This window comes from Chinchilla lanigera, unplaced genomic scaffold, assembly GCF_000276665.1.
Source record: "Chinchilla lanigera isolate Chin_1 unplaced genomic scaffold, ChiLan1.0 scaffold00080, whole genome shotgun sequence".
NCBI classification, from domain to species: Eukaryota; Metazoa; Chordata; class Mammalia; order Rodentia; family Chinchillidae; genus Chinchilla; species Chinchilla lanigera.
In genome coordinates this window covers 313,532-330,694 of record NW_004955481.1, presented here as the reverse complement: position 1 = coordinate 330,694, position 17,163 = coordinate 313,532, and the positions used below count along the sequence as shown (strand labels likewise).

Genomic DNA, 17,163 nt, shown 5'->3' with positions numbered 1-17,163 from the left:
CTGGCCAGTTCCTTCATGCTTTTATTTCCCGCCTGTGAGGAGGCACTTTCCTTGATACCCCCACCTCAGTGCTGCTACAGTTGGGCCTCTACATCAGGACCAGCTGGCTGGAAGCAAAGCATCTGCCACCTTCCTGCTTGCCTCCAGATACCCCTGTGGGCTCCCCAGTGTCCGGCAGGGTGGCTGGTTGCCCTGGCCCTGGACGCATGACTTGGACATGGCCTTGCAGAGAGCAGATGCCTGTGACCAGCCTAGGGGATCACTGGCAATGGGAGGGGCATCTGTCTGGACAGCCACGACTAGTGGTGTGGAGGGAACACAGCTGAGGCTTGAAGTAGAGGTTCTGCCTTTGACTTTTAAGTGCCAGCTTCATAGTCAGGGCAGCAGGGCTGGTCTGCTCGGAACTTATGTCCCTGCTTTCTCCATCTTGTGCTCTTGTCTACTCTCAGCTCTGCTCTGTCCTCCCTTCTACCTGCCTGCCGCCCATCCCTAGAGAAGGTACCACATTGCCCACTTCACCTCACTCTTTTCTCTCCCTGCTCCTGCCCAGTTTCCGAGGAGGCCTGGATGTAACCCATGGACAGACCGGGGTGGAGTCAGTGTACACGACATTTCGGGACCGGGAGATCATGTTTCACGTCTCCACAAAGCTGCCCTTCACTGAGGGCGATGCCCAGCAGGTAACCTGGTTGGGGGTGTTTTGGGAGCCTGGTGCATGACAGGTGCAGCAGCTCAGTGCAGGGTGGAGTGGGAACTGAGCAGGGCTCTGGCTTAGTCCCACTTTGACTCTGGGGAAACTGCAGCCCAGGGTGAGCAGTTAAAAGACATCCTTGAGGGCTGGGGTGAGGATCTGCGCTAGAACACTTGCCTAGCGTGCATGAGACCCTGGTTTCCATCCTCAGCACCAAAGGAATAAAAACTTCCTTGCCATTTCCCAGTTGACTAGGGGCTGAGCTGGGACCGGATCTGGGCTTGTGAGCACATAGGGTGATGGTCAGGGTGCATGACAGGGTCTATGGATGGGGACTTGAAGCCACGGAGCCATTTAAGGCTGTGTGACTCTGGGAAAACTGGTTACCTTGTAGCCGCATTTTTCTTGTCTGTAGAATGGGAATATCAGTACTTGTGTCAGCACCTGTTAAAAGTTTGTGAATATAGAGCTTCTACAATTGATGGCTGACCTGTGACTGGTTCCTGTAGAATAGTTCTTCCCTGGCCAGACCACACTAGTCATTTTGCTTCTCTGCTGCTTAAGTGGTGTGAAGCTTTTATTGCATGAGAATCCTCCCTGCCCCCACCTGGCCAGTTGGTTACAGCCTCGTCTCTCCTGGCCAGTTGGTTACAGCCTCGTCTCTCTTCTGAAACCCACAGCTGATCCCAGTAGCTGTGATGCTTCCTGCTCCTGCCTTTTGCCCCTTTCCTGTCTCTGGCCCAAACTCTGGCCCATTTGATTCTAAATGGGAGACTGGAGAGGGAGCAGGGGCATAAAACTGTAAACATCATGGTTGGTTTCTTAGGAAAAAAAAAGGAGATTGGCAAACAAGACTATGATTTGGCTCCCAAATAACTATTGAATGTCTCAGAAATGAATCAGTGCAGGATGCCTTTTGTAGCCCAAAGTGGGTTTTCTCTCAGCGACTCATCTTTAGTCTCTGTCACCTCACTGTCCCCCTTACCTGCTGCCCCAGCACATGGCTTGTTCTCTCTGGGCCACTTCAGCCTGACCTGTGTTAATTGGGGCATTTACCTGGGCACAGAGCTTGGCTCTCGGCAGGGACTGCATAAACATTGGCTTTTTCAGAAGTAAGGAGGACATGTATGCAGTGAGAGAATCCTCATAAACAGTACCTGGCATGGTGCTTACTATACAGCAGATACTCAGTGTATGGGAAACTCAACATGAAAGAGCCAAGCCCCGCTGCTTGCAGTAGGTCCTTAGTAAAGGTCCTAAGTAAAGGCACATGCAGGAACCCACCAGGACCTGGTGTACAAGAGGGCTTTAACATTTAATATCATAGCTGTGAACAGAATCACAGGATTTCCTACACACAGTCGGTGCTAGGTGGCTGATGTTATATGCAAAAGCCCCTGGCACTGCTTGGGATAGTGAAGCAAGGTGGGACTCCCCCCTCCAACCTATCTTCCCCAGTCAGGTGACATGATCCTTTCTAAGCGTGGCTCTCTGGTAGAATGATCCAGCTCCTGACCTCATCCTTGCTCATCCATATCTCCATCAGCCCCCAATATCCTCTTCCAGGAAGCCTTCTGAGTTGCTCTGATTTTGCCCTTCTGTCTGTCCCCAGAGCTGCCAGGCAGTTCATGTGTAGCAGCTGACTCAGCGCTTGTTGACTGGCAGCTTTGTTAGTGTTCTCAGGTGACTCCTCTTGTGTTTGTGTTCCTCCCAGATCAATTACAGGCTCTCTCAGGGCGAGACCAAGCTCACCTTTTAAATATTCTCTTCAGGTCCTGAGTCAGGGCTCTGCATACTGTTGAACTGAGTAACATGCTCACTAGCTGCTGCCTGACAGCTTGGGCATCTTCACCATATTTTTCCTTCTTGATGGCTTCTAAGGATTGAAAGAAGCAGCTCTCTGGAGATCTAGGTCTCAGAGTTCCATTTTATATTCAAAGGTAAAATATTCAAAGGTTTATATTCAAAGGTAAAATAGTGGAGAATTTCCTGTATAGATTTTTCAGGATGTTCCTAACTGGCTTGTAATAATGAAACACTTTTTGTTTAGCTACAGCGAAAGAGACACATTGGGAATGACATTGTGGCCATCATCTTCCAAGAAGAAAACACTCCATTTGTCCCAGATATGATCGCCTCCAATTTCTTACATGCCTACATAGTTGTACAGGTTGAGAGCCCAGGCGCAGAGATTCCATCCTACAAGGTAAGGAGAAGGTCCCATTGGAGGAAGTTGTGGGGCTAAATACTGCCCCCTCCTTGTGTGTAGCAAAGGACACTAGCTGTCAATAGTATTGGAGTTTCCATGAGTTGTCCTTAGGAACCGTGAGGTTCCTGGGATTTGGAACTAGACTCTTGGTGAGAAGCACCTTCCAAGGTCACCTCATCCATCTTGCTGCCTCCAGGCTTGCATCTAGCTTGAGGGCTCAGAAGTGCTGGGACCCATATTTGGAATCTGATGATGGCATTTGCTAGAGAAAGGCAGATTGATAGGACAGAAAAAAGAGAGAGTGGAAAGTCAGGAAAGGGGAGAGGAAGGATAGGAGAAAACAAAGGGAAGAAAGACAAAGGCGGGTGTTTATGGTCCAAACAAGAGAAAGGGCTCTGGTAGACCCTGACCCCGGGCAAGCCTTCTGGTCTGGCCATTCTAGACAGAGGAGAAATCTCTATGTGAAGACCTCAGTGAGGCAGGGATGCAAGGCCTGTGTTACTGTCCTGACCAGTGAGGTTCAGTTTTTCTTCCGAAGATATGTCGGAAAAAATTGACCAGAATGGAGAACAGTGATTCGTAAAGGTTGGGAAGATTGTGGGAAAGGGAGGGTGGATAAAAGGAGGTTGGATTTACTCAGTGCATGCAGTATACGTGTGTGGAAATAGTGCATAGGCAGAAGGCAACAGCTCATGGTGGCAGAAAACAGCAAAAGCAACAAGAGCAAAAGGGCGGAGCAGCGGGGAGAGCAAGCTTCTTTCCCTCCCTTATATTGTGTGCACACTACCTGCCCCAGGGCGGGTGTAGCACTCACACCCATAATCCCAGCATTGGACCATGGATCATTCATAAACTCTAGAAACCTGCCCCAGACTGCACGAGGCTTTGGGGGGACATCCCGACACAACCATAACAGTATTGTTTGGTTATTTTACTCTTACATAGCAGTGCAAAATTCATGTCAAGTTTTAAATGTGAGATTTAAAAAATAAAAACAAAAAACATCCCCATAAATCCCTCCTGTTGAGGTGAGCTGATTTCTCTGCACACATATCTTTGTGTTTCTCTGGCACTGAGCAGTCTTAGGGGTCATGAGATTGAACTAGAGTGGTCCTTCACTTTATGGCTGTTTGGTTAATTTGTTGGTGGAAGTTCTTCATCCATTGCCTCCACTGTGTTCTATACATCATGCTGAGAAAGAAGGAAGTGACAAATAGAATTGACCTATAGGCCCTTGTTGACCTCAGACAAGGGACAGAGGAGCCAGCTACTGGGCAGCACAAATAGTGACCTTATTCTTTTAATAGTATGTAGGGGCGCTGGGAGTGCTGGTGTACTCCTGTAATCCCAGCACTTGGAAGGCTCAGGCAGGAGGATCGCTATGAGTTTGAGGCCAGCCTGGCTATAGAAGTGATTCAAGGCCAGCCTGCACAAAATAGTGAGACCCTGTCTCAAAACAAAACAAAACAAAACAAAACAAAGACAAAGACAAAACAACCCTCCCCAACCCCTCAAAAACCAGTATGTAGAGGAGCTACCCAGAAGGAACCCTGACGTAAGGAGGACTCAGACCATGCCATGCTTGGCTCATCTGCTGATAGAATGAGGGTTCTTGTGTATGTTTAGTATTTGCTTTTAGTTCCTTAGAGGAAATGGATCTCAGCTAACTGGGTTCTACACTTTTCCAGTTTAGCAGAGGGCTGCACAGAAACAGCAGAGCTCCAAAAAGCACTACTTCCTTCTAGCTTTGATGCTAAAAATCTAGTCTTCCAAGCCATGGTCTGGAGGCCAGGGCAAGGCCCTGTCTTTGGAGAGGTGCCAAGGAGCAGCAAGGCAGGGTTGAATCCTTAGGACATAGGATCTTGGCCTTGCACACCACCTGTCAGGCCAGCCCCCACTCCCCCCAACGGGGGGTGGGGGGATTGGGGCCAGAGAGACAAAGGGCAGGGTGTGAGACCAGCCTTCAGAGGCACCTCCTAAGTGCCTCTCTCCAGCAGTACCCTAAGTGATGTGAAGACTCAGAAAGATCTGGTCAAATCCCTCAGGGATCCCAGTGAACTAGGACCTTAGCTGACCCCTTCAGGCTAGGATTTCCCCAGCGCTGAGCAAAGTCAGTGAGCAACAGGAAGGAAGGATGGGGTGGAATCTGTAGTGAAGGGCCCTAGCCCTATCTCTGACCTTCTGTGACCCTGAGGACCCAATTCCTTCCCTCTCAGGGCCTCAGTTTCTGTCTGTGTGAAATGAGGAAGCTGGCCGGGGACTACCCGTGAGCTCCTTCCAGCCTGACATCCTGCTGTGGGGAAGGAAGAGTTGAAACAGAGAGCGTGTGTGTGTGTGTGTGTGTGTGTGTGTGTGTGTGTGTGTGTGTATGTGTGGATTGCGAAGTGGTTTGGGGGCTGTGCTGTATCTTAGGTGCCCTTTAAAGTGCAGATCAGCAGGAGAAGTTAAAAAGCACCGGGTGATGGGTTTTGCCGCTTGCTTGAGCCAGGCACAGTGTTACAAGCACAATCTTCTTGGATCCTCTCAGCTCTGGCGAGCCCTGTTGTTCCAGGGAGAACACTGAGCCTGGGAGCTTAGCTTCTGTAAGACTTGAAGCCGCAGAGCCAGGGGTCCCTGGAGCTGGAATTCCTGCCCAGGTCTGCTCATAGCATCCTTGGAGCGGGTGGGAAGTTGCCTGCACAAACCCAGGCATGCAGGAAATGTCACATTAGATTATTTCTCAGGTAGGAATTTCGTCCTCATCTGGCCCGATTAGAAGAAAATTCCAGTTTGTGCATCACTAGGACTCCTCCTTCCCCACCTTGGGGTGTCACCCTGCCCTGTTCCTTGGGTCCTGCCAAGGTTTCCAGACTCTCCTATGAAGCAGACCCCTGGGGAGGGGGAGGGCTCTTCTGCTTCCCACCAGGGCTCATCTATTGCTTGGACAACCCCCCACGGTCCTCTAACCTGACAGGCCACACCTGGGCCTGGGGACTCGGTCAGGTTTCTAGCATTCACCCCCTAGGCACATCCTCAGGGCCCCACGCCCAAGTTCCTTCCGCTTTCCAGCCATGAAGATGCTGTTCCTCAGCGCACCTGCTGCCAACACTCCGAGTTCTTGCTGGATTTAGAAACAGGAAGGTGGGGGGCTGTGTTCAGGCAACTTCTGCTTTCAGAAGCAACCCGAACATCCCCCAAAGGAAGGAACAAAGGCCTTGCTGCCTCATTGGAACCGGGTCAGAAGGGGGAACAGCACAAGGATAAAAGATGAATGGATATGGCTAGGACGGAGCTGGCCCCAGGCCCCTGCATTTCTGATGAGCTGCTGCAGTGAGGTAGTCTGGCCAGAAGATTTGGACGAATTTAAGGGTGCGTCTGAAGCCGCTTACCCTGTTGGCACAGACCACAGTAATGCAGGCCTCAAAAGGAAGAGGATGGGTGGGGAAAACAGCTGGGCGCGTTCCTGTCCTTTGTCCCAGGTGTCCCAGATGCCTGCGGTCACTGGCTCTTCGCAGCCCACCCCACTCCCAATCCTGGCTCCATGGGTGGAATTCTTGCCATGGGCCCTCAGTGCACAGTGGGTGGTGGCGGGGAACTGTATTCAGCAGCTGGAGCCCAGCCAGAAATCACGTCAGCCAGCACACACCATTTCCTGAGTCTGGGCACTGCAATTTGCACTGTGTAGACAGCCTTGAGCCTGGGGAGAGAAAGGCCGTATTGACTGACTCACTCCTGCTTCCTCCTCTCTGGACCCTGGCAGGCCCTTTCTTTGGCTCTGCTCCGGAGGGGCTGCCTGCTCACCCGGTCTGGCAGGCTCCCTTCATTGCCCCACTTCACGGGCCAGGGAGGCTGGCAGCAGGCCAGGGCCCAGTCACGTCAGCAGCTGCTGGGGGAAGGGAGCGGGCAGCCTCCTGAGAACCTGGCAGCCTCAGGGACTGGGAGTGGATGAAACCAGGGCACCTCCATGCAGAGAGGAGGCAAGGGTGGGTGACCCCCCTGTGGAGCACCTGGATGCTCTCATTGCGCGGTTCAATCATGCTGGCTTCCGCCCGGATGCCCCTTGCCCTCAAACCCTCGTCCTCAAACCCTCGTCCAGACCCTGGAGCTCAGTTAGTCAAGCCTGAGCCAGACTCGCCAACTCTGTATGAGGGGCGAGGCCCCTGGACACTGGTCCCCTGGCTGTGCAAAAGCTCTGAGGATCGCAGTTTCCTATGCAATCTGTATTTACTTTTTCAGGGCCAGAAGTGAGGCTGATGCTTGGCCAGGCTCAGGAGTCAGTGTGGCAGGGAAAGAGCCCCAGAGCTGGGACGGGAGAGCTCAGCAGTCTCTGTTCCTCTCTGTGGCTCATCACCTGCATGACTTTGAGGGGCTCACTGTGTGTCTCTGGGCATCGGCTTCCTCATCAGTAAGGTCAGGATGATCCTAATCTCGTGCCCTCTCTGTGGGGTTAACATTATGATCACATGAGGTAATACCCCCCCCCACCTCCTGCACTTGTGCTGTGTTATCATCAGGGTCCTGGCTGCCCCTCTTCATCTTGCCTGACTTGCTTCTGGCCTCTAGGAAGGCAGAGGAGAGGATGCACCTGGCTCCACACCACAGCCCCACTTCCAGGAGCGGTGGCTCAGGGCCTGTGCTGGCGATGCTCACAGGGGCATATTACTTGTATTCTGGGAAGTGGGTGGGAGAGGAGGTGAATAGATTTGCTACAAGAAGGTCTCTTTCCTTCTGACCCACACGTGGCTATTTTGTTCAGGTCTCTGTCACTGCGAGAGAAGATGTGCCTGCTTTTGGTCCCCCTCTGCCCAACCCCCCTGTTTTCCAGAAGGTAAGAAACTTCTCCTCTCCCAAGACCAGAGGTTTCCATACTTAAGCGTAGTGTTGGGCTGGGAATGTCAGGGTGGCCCTTTTGCAGATTTTGGGGGATATCTTTATTCTGTCTCTCCTCATGCTGCTGGTCTGGCCCACCAGAGAGCCACAGTGGAGGGGTATTTGATGCCATGCCCCTCTCCAGAGGCTTGAGCAAGCACTTCCTCCAGTCATGGAGATGCTACTATGGAGGGGTGATTTCCCAGGACCAGGGAAGCTTGGTTCCATGTTGGCATATTAGCAGGGGGGCCTTGCCTGGGCTAGAAATAACCAAATGGCAAGGGCTGTGCCCACACCTCCTGTTCTGCCCACCTGTTACTGTGGCTTAGGCCTTTTGGCAACAGCAGAGAGTGGGAGCATTCTGGGCCATCTTGTCTGTTGCAGGGCCCGGAGTTCAGGGAGTTCCTGCTCACCAAACTCACCAATGCGGAGAACGCTTGCTGCAAGTCAGACAAGTTTGCCAAGCTGGAGGTGAGAGCGTGGGTGCTCTGGGTCTCCCTCCAGGCTTCTCTAACCAGCCTCCCTTGGGGCAGGGTCTCACCTTGGGGCTCTTTTGGGGGAGGATTTTGTCACTCTAAACCCTCAGCCTTGTGTTGACCCTGGGAACTCTTTCTTCTTGTGGAAACTCCTTCTTCTTGTGGAAACTCCACCTAGGCTCCAGGTCTAGCTGACAATTCACCAGTAATTCACTGAGTACCCCTTAGTGCCAGGCCTTGTTCTGTTCCCTAGGATACAGGGATAAGCGAGATAATAGAGTTCCCAGGTTAGTGGAGGGGGCCTTATTGAAGATGCATTTTAATACCCCATCCCAGCTGTGGGCCGTGATGGAGCCAGCACTGCTCAGAGGATAGTGTCTGCTTCTGTCTGGGAAGGGGAGACTGATAGTGTATTCAGGGAAGGCTTCTTAGACGGGATGGCATTTGAGATGCTGAATCTTGATGTCCAGTGCAGTTTTTAGGAAGAAAGAGTGGGGGAAGGTTATTCCAGGCATGGTAACAGCACAAGCAAATGCCAGTCAGAATCAGAGCATGACGCCATGCAGGAGCTCCTGAGCGTCTGTTGTGGCCCAGTAGAAGGTTTCACAGGGGGCTGGAGAGGTGGAGGCTCAGCTGCAGAAGGGGTCAGTGCAGAGCAAGAAAGCCTGAGAGTTGAAGGTTATTAGTGCTATAAAGTTCTTAGGTGAGACAGTGTTTGATTTGCATGCTGGAAAGATTACTCAGCAGTAGAGAGGACAGGTTAAAGGGGAAGAAAAGCAGGAAAGGTGGCCAGTTAGAAGCAATTAGCAGGTGCCTAAGAGAGATGATGAAGACTTACATGGGGAAATGGTTTGGATAGGATGGACCCTTGGGGATAAGAGTGGGGGCAAGTGGAATTTCAGGGCAATTTGTGGACCTTTGGCTTGGGCTCTGGTGACCTAGCAATGGCTGGGAGGCAGTTCTGTTAGCACCTGCTTCCCTGGGGTGTCTGCCAAGGCCTGGCTGCTGCAGTGGCTCTTGTTGGTCTGTGTGAATGGCGCTCCCTGGAGGCTGCATGTGTGGCTTTGGGCAGACACCTGGCTGGAAAAGCTGTGGCGGGGGTGTCTCTGCCCCGGGGAAAGCTGTGTGAGTTGGGGGATGGCCCAGGGACAAGGTGCAGAGGAATGAGAGCAGAGGGCTGTGCGTAGAGCATTTGCTTTAACAGCAGCATTTGTGAGCATGAAGTCCAGTCTGGCTCTGCGTCTACCCTGTGGCAGGGATGTGGTAGCAGACTAGCAGCCCTAGACCTCCAGGAGGAGCGCATCTCTGCTGCCAGTACCAACTTCTCCACTTGTACCCTGTTCCCTTCTAGGACCGGACCAGGGCCGCCCTCTTGGACAACCTTCATGATGACCTGCACACGCACACACAGGCCATGCTAGGACTGGGTCCTGAGGAGGACAAGTTTGAGAATGGGGGCCATGGGGGCTTCCTGGAGTCTTTTAAGGTATGGATGTCGGTGGTGGTAGAGGGTTGCTGTGTCAGGGAGGAGTGGGATAAGGAAGGGAAGTGCCCTGAAGTCCCTGAGATCCCAAGCCTAGAGCCAGGATTCCAGGGCTGGTCATAGGAGAAAGGACTAACAGGAACATGCCAGGTGTTTGGAGAGGGCAGGCTGGGCAGGAGCATGAGAGGTTGGAGCAGCCAGCAGCATCTGTAGCATCCTCTGCCTCCATCCTTCTGGCCCACACTCTGATAAGAAGGGACAGGCACCAGTGAGAGAGGAGCCAGTGTGTCACTGCTGTCATCTGCCTCCTTCTCTGCTGGGGAGCTCAGGGCTGGGTGGCAGGAACAAAGACACAAGCCTTGGGGGGTCCTCAGAAGCTTATATGGGATGCTGCAGTAATTCGTCCCACCTGGAAAGGTCCTGGAGACCTGGCTGGGCAGGTGGGATAGAGACACAGGCAAGTCCTTTTGGGATTTGCAAAGGGACTAAAAGAAGCGGTGAGCTTCCTGTCCCTGAAGTATCCGCAAGGAGCATGGACAGTGACAGAAGTGGTGTGGGAGAGAACGTTTGTCGCGTGCTGGCTGAGTGCTTGTTGGTCCCACTGCACATATATCCAGCATCTGATTTGAATCTGGCAGTTGGCTGGGTGGTTATTTCTTGTTATTTCCACTAACACATGCAGGAACTGGCTGAGAGAGGCCACAGGATTTCTCAAGACCTCACGCCTTGGAGGTAGAGCCTTGTTTCCCATCCAGGTTTGCTGATTCTTAGCTCAAAGTTCTCTGGGTTGACCATCAGAGAGCGGTTAATCAAGCTACCACGTGGGGCCCCTTGTGAGTAGGGTTAGGATTCGATCTTCCTGTTTTCAAATCCCAGCTCTGCATGGCCCCGGGCAAGGTCTTTAAAGTCTCTAAGCTACAGTTTTCTTGCTCATGACACTGGGATGATAAATTTGCCTTCTGTCGCAGAGCATTCACTGAAGTAATGCCTGGAAAGTACATTGCGTGCAATGCAGTAAATGCTCCAGAGTGTTAGCTGTTATTGTATAAAGTGAGAATTTACACGTTATCCTACTTTAAATCTCCCACTGCCCTCGGTGCCCTATGGGGAAGGCTGTTATTATGGGTATAATACTCTTGGTGTAATAATTCAGCCTTACTTTTAATGATTATGGGCATAGTTTTACGTGTGCAGAAACTAAGACTCAAAGAGTCTAAATAATTTGTCCCTAGTCACCCTGGAGACAGAGTTGAATTCAGGTCTCCCAGATTCCAGAGCTTCTGCTCTTAACAGCTATGTGATACTCCCTCCCAGTTTCTGACTCAGTTAAGATTCCACTCATGTTGGCCTGGGCCCAGGCAGGCCTTGGGTCAGTCCCCCATTGCCCGGTTGGATGGCTGAGAGCAGGGAATGGCTCTGCTGGCCTCTCTGGAGCCAGCTGCTAAGCTGGGATGGGGGAGCTGCTTGTCCAGGCTGGTGGGAGATTCCTGGGGCATCTGTTCTAGTCCTGATGGACAGTGGCAACCAGAGTGAAATAGGAGAAATCTTTAGGGGATCAAAATAAAAGAGGGATGAAGGAGAAAAGGAAGAGGGGAGGACAACATAGGTGAGAGAGGGGTACATAGTTTTTTTTTTTTTTTTTTTTGGTTTTTCTCCAGTACCGGGAACCAAACTCACGAGGTTGTGCTTGCCAGGCAGGCGCTTTGCCGCTGAGCTAAATCCCCAGCCCCGAGAGAGGGGTACATAGGAGACCTGGTAATAGGAAAATGGGTTTGGGTCTAAGGGAGGCAGGTAAACAGGCCCACTTAGAGCCCTTTCAAGGCTTTGGACTCTTTGGGAGGCCCCACCCCACTTCATATCAAGCGTAGTAACACGTTCCACATCCCACAGCAAATGTAATTTGTATAAAACTACCGGAGTTGAGCTGCACTGACTAGCTAACACAATGATCTTTGTACACATTTCGTGAAGTACTTACTGCTTTGAGTTTTGCATGTTTCGCTTTGTATTTTGGAATTAACAATGGTGTTTTCAGTTTTCAAATATTTTTGTAACTTGGAGAAGCTTGTAAGCTGTGGATACTCTGTCCATGATGTCCAGTGGATGAGATGTTCCAGCTGCTAAATTTGGTGGTGAGCCTAGAGGACAGTGGCCTGAAAGCATTTTGCCTGGTCCCGTCTCTGGAAGGAGGGGCACTTGATGTATGTTTGACTCTAGAGTGTGTGTTGTACTCCTGAAGGGATTTCCTAGAGAGGAGTTGCTTGAGGCTTTATCATGACTCATCTTGGAGCCAACAATCCAGGGAATTCTTCTTTTCAACCCTAAAATCCTTACACCTGTAGGTTGAAGACAGACCTGTTTTTGCATTTGGCTGGCTCACCAGCCTCCAAGGTCACGCTGTGAGGGACGGAGAGGACTGTCACAGTCAGTCACACAGAGTAAGCCATCGGAGCCCTAATGATCATGATCAGCTTTTTTCTCCTCCCAGCTGGGGAACACAGGTTCTCTTGCCCTGTCCCTGTCAATATTGCTTTCATGACTCCTAGAGGGAGAGGCCCGAGCAGGGGGCAGGCCAGGTTCTTCCCCAGCTCAGGAAGCCACCTCTAGCTTTGTTTTCTCTTCGTGGGCATCTTGCGTAGACCTATGGTGTCAGAGTTATTGGCATTCCTCATAGAGTGCACCCAGATACTCACAGGACTGCTCTTGAAGTGGTGCCTGAAATGATTCTAGGAAGAAAACTTGTGCTTTTTAATTTATCTCCTTCCTGTCAAAGGCCTTATCTCACAGGCAGCTGGGCAGATAATTGAGAATTCCCAGGGATGAAAGTCATTGCAACCATCCATCCCTTCTCTTCTTCTGGGACTGCTTTTCTTCTTCCTAGAGGCCCATGACCCTTTGTACCCCAAGAAGCAGGCCCTCTGCGGCCCTTGACTGTGCTGCCTGCACCTCATGCCATGTGGAGTACTTCCTCACGTTTCACTTCAGTTCCACGGGGTGTAATTGAAGATTTTCCTCCATAAGACCCGGACCTGTTGGGTCGCCCGTGTCTAGACCTGCTTTTCAGAGAGACCTACTTGGAGGGATTCTCAGGAACCTGCTAGTTCTACCAACACCTTTAAAGTTTGTGTTTTCATTTAGATGCTAATCTTAAAAATATATAGATTTTCAATGGTAAAGACTAAACCTTTGCAGTGGTGACTCATGATTAAAAGATATTTGTATGGAAAAATAGATGAATACCGAGTCAGCATTGCAGATGGAGCCCATGATGTGTGTGTGTGTGTGTGTGTGTGTGTGTGTGTGTGTGGGTCTGTGGACATCTTCTTGCGAGTTTTCTTTATAAAGGAGCTATAAACTGCTCATCTGTGAAAGGTATTGATCTCTAGACTATTGTTCTGAAATGCTGTTCTCAGCCCCTGCCAGCTGTTCACCAAGTTTTTACTGCTCTGTAATGGAAAAGTCACAACACGTGATGTATCCATGCAATATGGGCATAAAGTGTGTGTGTACCACATATTTAGAACCACTGAAGTTGCTCAGCTCTGCACTGACCTCATTATACAGGAATGGGATTGGAGGACAAGGACAAGGACGAGGGAAGACAAAACTGGGAACACAGCAAGCTGAATAATATTTCCCAGCCTTTGAGGGACTATGGTAGTTAATGTGTTGGCCTGACCTGACCCCTAGTGGCAGAAGAGGCCACAGACATCCCTGGGAGGTAGAGGCAACCCAAGTAAGTAGTGGCTGTGATGGTGGATAGAGCGCAGTAGGCCGGGCAGAATCCGTAGCCTTTGGCATCTTTGCTTCCTCCTTTTCCTCCCAAGACAGGAAGTTGTAGTTCTAGAATGGCCCCACTGCCTTTGGGGTTGGAGTGATAGTTCAGGCCTTGTGCTTTATACTGCTTAGAAGGATGGTCTGTGTGATTATAGCTATCACCTTGTCTCATATTTGCCCTGCTAGAGTGCTAGACTTCAGAGTTCCCCCAGACTGGAGCATCTCAGCAGGCAGGAAATTCACATCTTTGTGTCCAAGAGCTCCTGCCTCCCTTACTTGCCTGATTCTGATAGCCGTGTCCCCTTTGGTGTTCGTCTCCTTAAATTTTCTCCCTTAAGTTGAGTTTGTTAAATTGTGATGACTCATAAACCTGCTTGTAAGGAGATGAGTAGTGTGGTTGGTAAGGAAGAGAATTTCTCCCTTTGTGGTACTAATTGGTGCTCAAACTTGGGGTGGAGATGAGGCGACATACATAGGTAATGAGAAAGCAATGCCATCTCCCTAGTCTCAAGCCCCCAAAGGAGAGCTTATTTAAAGGCAAATAGTGAGGTGTGCTGGGAGGCTGATGAAGCCAGGAGCTCCATATATAAGCGAGGAATACAGCAGAGTCTGAGGCCAGCAAGGAACAGTCATATGGAATAATAAAATAGACTGGCTCAAGAGGTGTAGAAACTGAGGTTTCAGCTTGGTACACAGAAGGTCCACTGTCAACCAGTAGAACAGGCAGCCTTGAAGGCAGTGAGTATTCTATTCCTGGGTGATGTGAGCAGAGGGCAGATGCGATTTTCCAGGGAGAGACAAGGGACCAAGGACAGCCATGCGGCCACTGGAGACCTCCCAAAGCCAATGCAAAGGCTTCACAGGCCTGTCTTCTCTCTGGCCTGTCTTTTCCATCACCATTAGTCTTCTTTCTCTTCCTCCTGGACACTGCTAGTGCTTCTGTGCAGTTGTCCATCAGACTAAAATGTGAAACTGGCCAGTTTTATCCACATCAAGTATTATTGTTAAAGCTTAGGGCCAACTGTCACCTCTCTCACTAAGATTGGGGCAGGGGTACTGATCCAAGTGGGAGGGTCTCATGCCAGGTGTTGGATACACACTGTGTCCTGTTGTCCTTGTGACACCTTCTCCAGGGACCGTCACCATCACTGTACAAACGTGTCTCAGAGGTTCGCCTGCGGAGCAACGAGAGGACTAGGATGCAGCCCCTCCCTGTTTTCTTCCATCAGCCGACTGCCGCCATGCTCATTCCCAGAATTCCCCGTTGTCTCCTCATACTTACCTTGCTGATTCTGACAGCAGAACCAAGGACGTTTGAAGCGGTGTTGTTCTCCTTGACATCAGCCTCTGAGTTTGTTTTTTTTGGGGGGAGTCTTTGAAGCTTCCTGGTTTCTAGTCAACATTAATTCACTAGTGGGTTGAATTATATTTTCAATCTGAGCCATTTTGGGGAAATGCAGGGTCCTGGGTTTGGGTCCTAGATCACTCTCCATCTCTTACCTGCTTTGTGGCCTTGGGCCATCACTTATTTAACTTTTGAAACCTTTTCTCATCTATCTTCTCTGTACCTCAGTATTATATAGGTTCCATAAGATCCTGTCTGTGAAGCTCATCAGACCAGATACCAACTCACAGGCTTTATTATACCCATTGAATCCTTTCTGGGACACAGATAGTGAGGAATTTATCAGAATGCAAGTGAGGAGTTTGGGGCCGGGCTGTGGCCAAGTGGTCCACATTTTATCCCTAGCTCTGCAAACAGGAAAAAGGAAAGTTTTGGTTTAGTTTGAAATGTCACTTTGGATGGTGATGGTGATGGCGACACATGAGGACCCCAAGGAGGATAAATATGCTGAGATGGATGGTGCTGTTCACGGACACGTTAGGGTGCTGCTATATCTTTTGGCCCTCAGTTTTCCAGAGGGCGTATAACTTTATGGTGCTTTGGGGTGGCAGGAATTGAATGTGGTTGATGTTCCAGCCGTGTGATGGGACACTGTTGTTTGGAATTATGTGGAATAAGTAGATAGGGCACAAAGTCAACCTTGGAAATGGAGCCCACTCTGTTCTGTGGTGAGGAAAGGGAGGGAAGTGATGTCTTTCTAGGGGCATATTTGCCTCAGACAAGAGAGGCCAGATGATATTGGAGGTGCATGGTTGGTGGGCTCCATGCCTCATTCTCCCTCCGTATCTCATTTCAGGTGCTGTCATTTTACAGATGGTCTTTCTGAGTCTTCTTTTCTTGGCAGGATAGAGGGGCAGGCAGGTTGTTCCCAAGGTGGGAGAGTTCCTGGCCCTGAGAGGTCCTGGGGAGACTTGGGTTCGGAGTGGTGTTTATGTTGTTTTGCTGGGACCACCTTGCCAGAGACTGAGCTCTTCCCTGGATGCTTCAAGGAGGGAAGTGGTTTGTTCCTTCTCTTGAGACATCTGTCAGCTGGTATACCGGGTGTGTATGTGGGGGGTCCAGAAAGGAAGGAAACAGGCTCAGTCCTTTATGTCACATTCTAGAGAATACCCTCCCCTGACAGACTCTCACCACAGAGAGGAAGGCCCGTTAGCTCATAGGATGAGAAGATACAGGTAAGCTGTGGTTCAGTTGGTCATGGGCATCCAGCTTCTTTTCCTTCCTTCCCTCTAGCTGGTCAGTGTGCTCCAGGAGTGGCCCCGAGATGGCTGCTGTGGGTTCAGGTGCATCTGTTTTGGAAATCATGGAGGAAACCTCTCCCCAAAGCCTCCAGCAGACATTCCCTCATGTTCCACTGACCAGATGCTATATTAAGTGACAACCTTAGACTGATCATGACTTATCCCTGTAGCCCATGGAGGAGACTAGACTAGTTCTGCCAGCAAGGAGAGCCTGTGGCAGAGGATACTTGTATGTGAACCATTAATAATATCTGTGTCCAGAAGTCCTTGCTCTGGGGTGCCCTGAACAACTAATTAACACAGACAGAGCATCCCCCAGAGGCCCTGGGTCTTGTGTCATTGCTCCAATCTCAGGACTATATCTTCTGTGCTCCGTGGAGGTAGGGCCACATCTTGTATTTCTTTGGCCTCTGGACTGAAGTTCCGGGTCCTGGCATGGGACTGGACACACAGGAAACACATAACAAATGCTTGTTATTGATAAGAAGAATACCCAGATTTATTAGGTCCTTGCAGTGCATTGGGCTCTCTCCTAAAAGCATGATATGTATTCTCACGACAGCCCCACGGTAGACATCCTCCATCCCATTTTACGGATACAGCTCAGTGAAACCAAGTTACCTTACCAGGGTACCCAGCTAGTGGGTAAGGGAGTAGAGAGCCTAGGTAGGTATAAATCCTGGCAGTGCAACCCTAAGGCTTTATTGCGTTTGACTATCAAGTTGCATGGCCATTGGCTCTAGTATTAAGTGATTGGATGACCAAGGAGTGGTGATAGAGTTTGGAGGTCACTAGAGAGAACCTCCTCTTCCTAGAATGCTAGAATTTGAAAGAGAGCATCATGCGTGTGGGGGAGCCAGAAGACCCTCCCTTAAGTGGAGCTGAGCTCTGCTGCACCAAAACCACTCTTCTGTGGTCCTGTGCAGAGCTATGTCACCTTATAAAATAGTCCGAGGCTGTGGCCGTCACCCCAGCTCCATTCCCATTGTGGGTTCAGTGATCTTGTGCTTTAGCTTTTGTCTCATCCTCTCAT

At 50.5% G+C, this 17,163-nt stretch overlaps 1 protein-coding gene across 16 annotated transcripts in view; it reads left to right on the top strand.

Annotated features, from left to right (window-relative positions):
• Rap1gap2 (RAP1 GTPase activating protein 2) overlaps positions 1–17,163 on the top strand; it is a 241,080-nt gene that overhangs the window by 206,796 nt on the left and 17,121 nt on the right. For all 16 annotated transcript variants that reach the window (XR_263756.2, XR_263755.2, XM_013503479.1 and 13 more), the window contains 5 exons: positions 551–680; positions 2,742–2,897; positions 7,636–7,707; positions 8,133–8,219; positions 9,576–9,710. Coding sequence is in view for 14 of the 16 variants with exons in the window: in XM_013503479.1 (XP_013358933.1) it covers positions 551–680; positions 2,742–2,897; positions 7,636–7,707; positions 8,133–8,219; positions 9,576–9,710 (580 nt within the window). In the remaining 2 variants the exon portion in view is untranslated. The remainder of the gene's footprint in view (positions 1–550; positions 681–2,741; positions 2,898–7,635; positions 7,708–8,132; positions 8,220–9,575; positions 9,711–17,163) is intronic.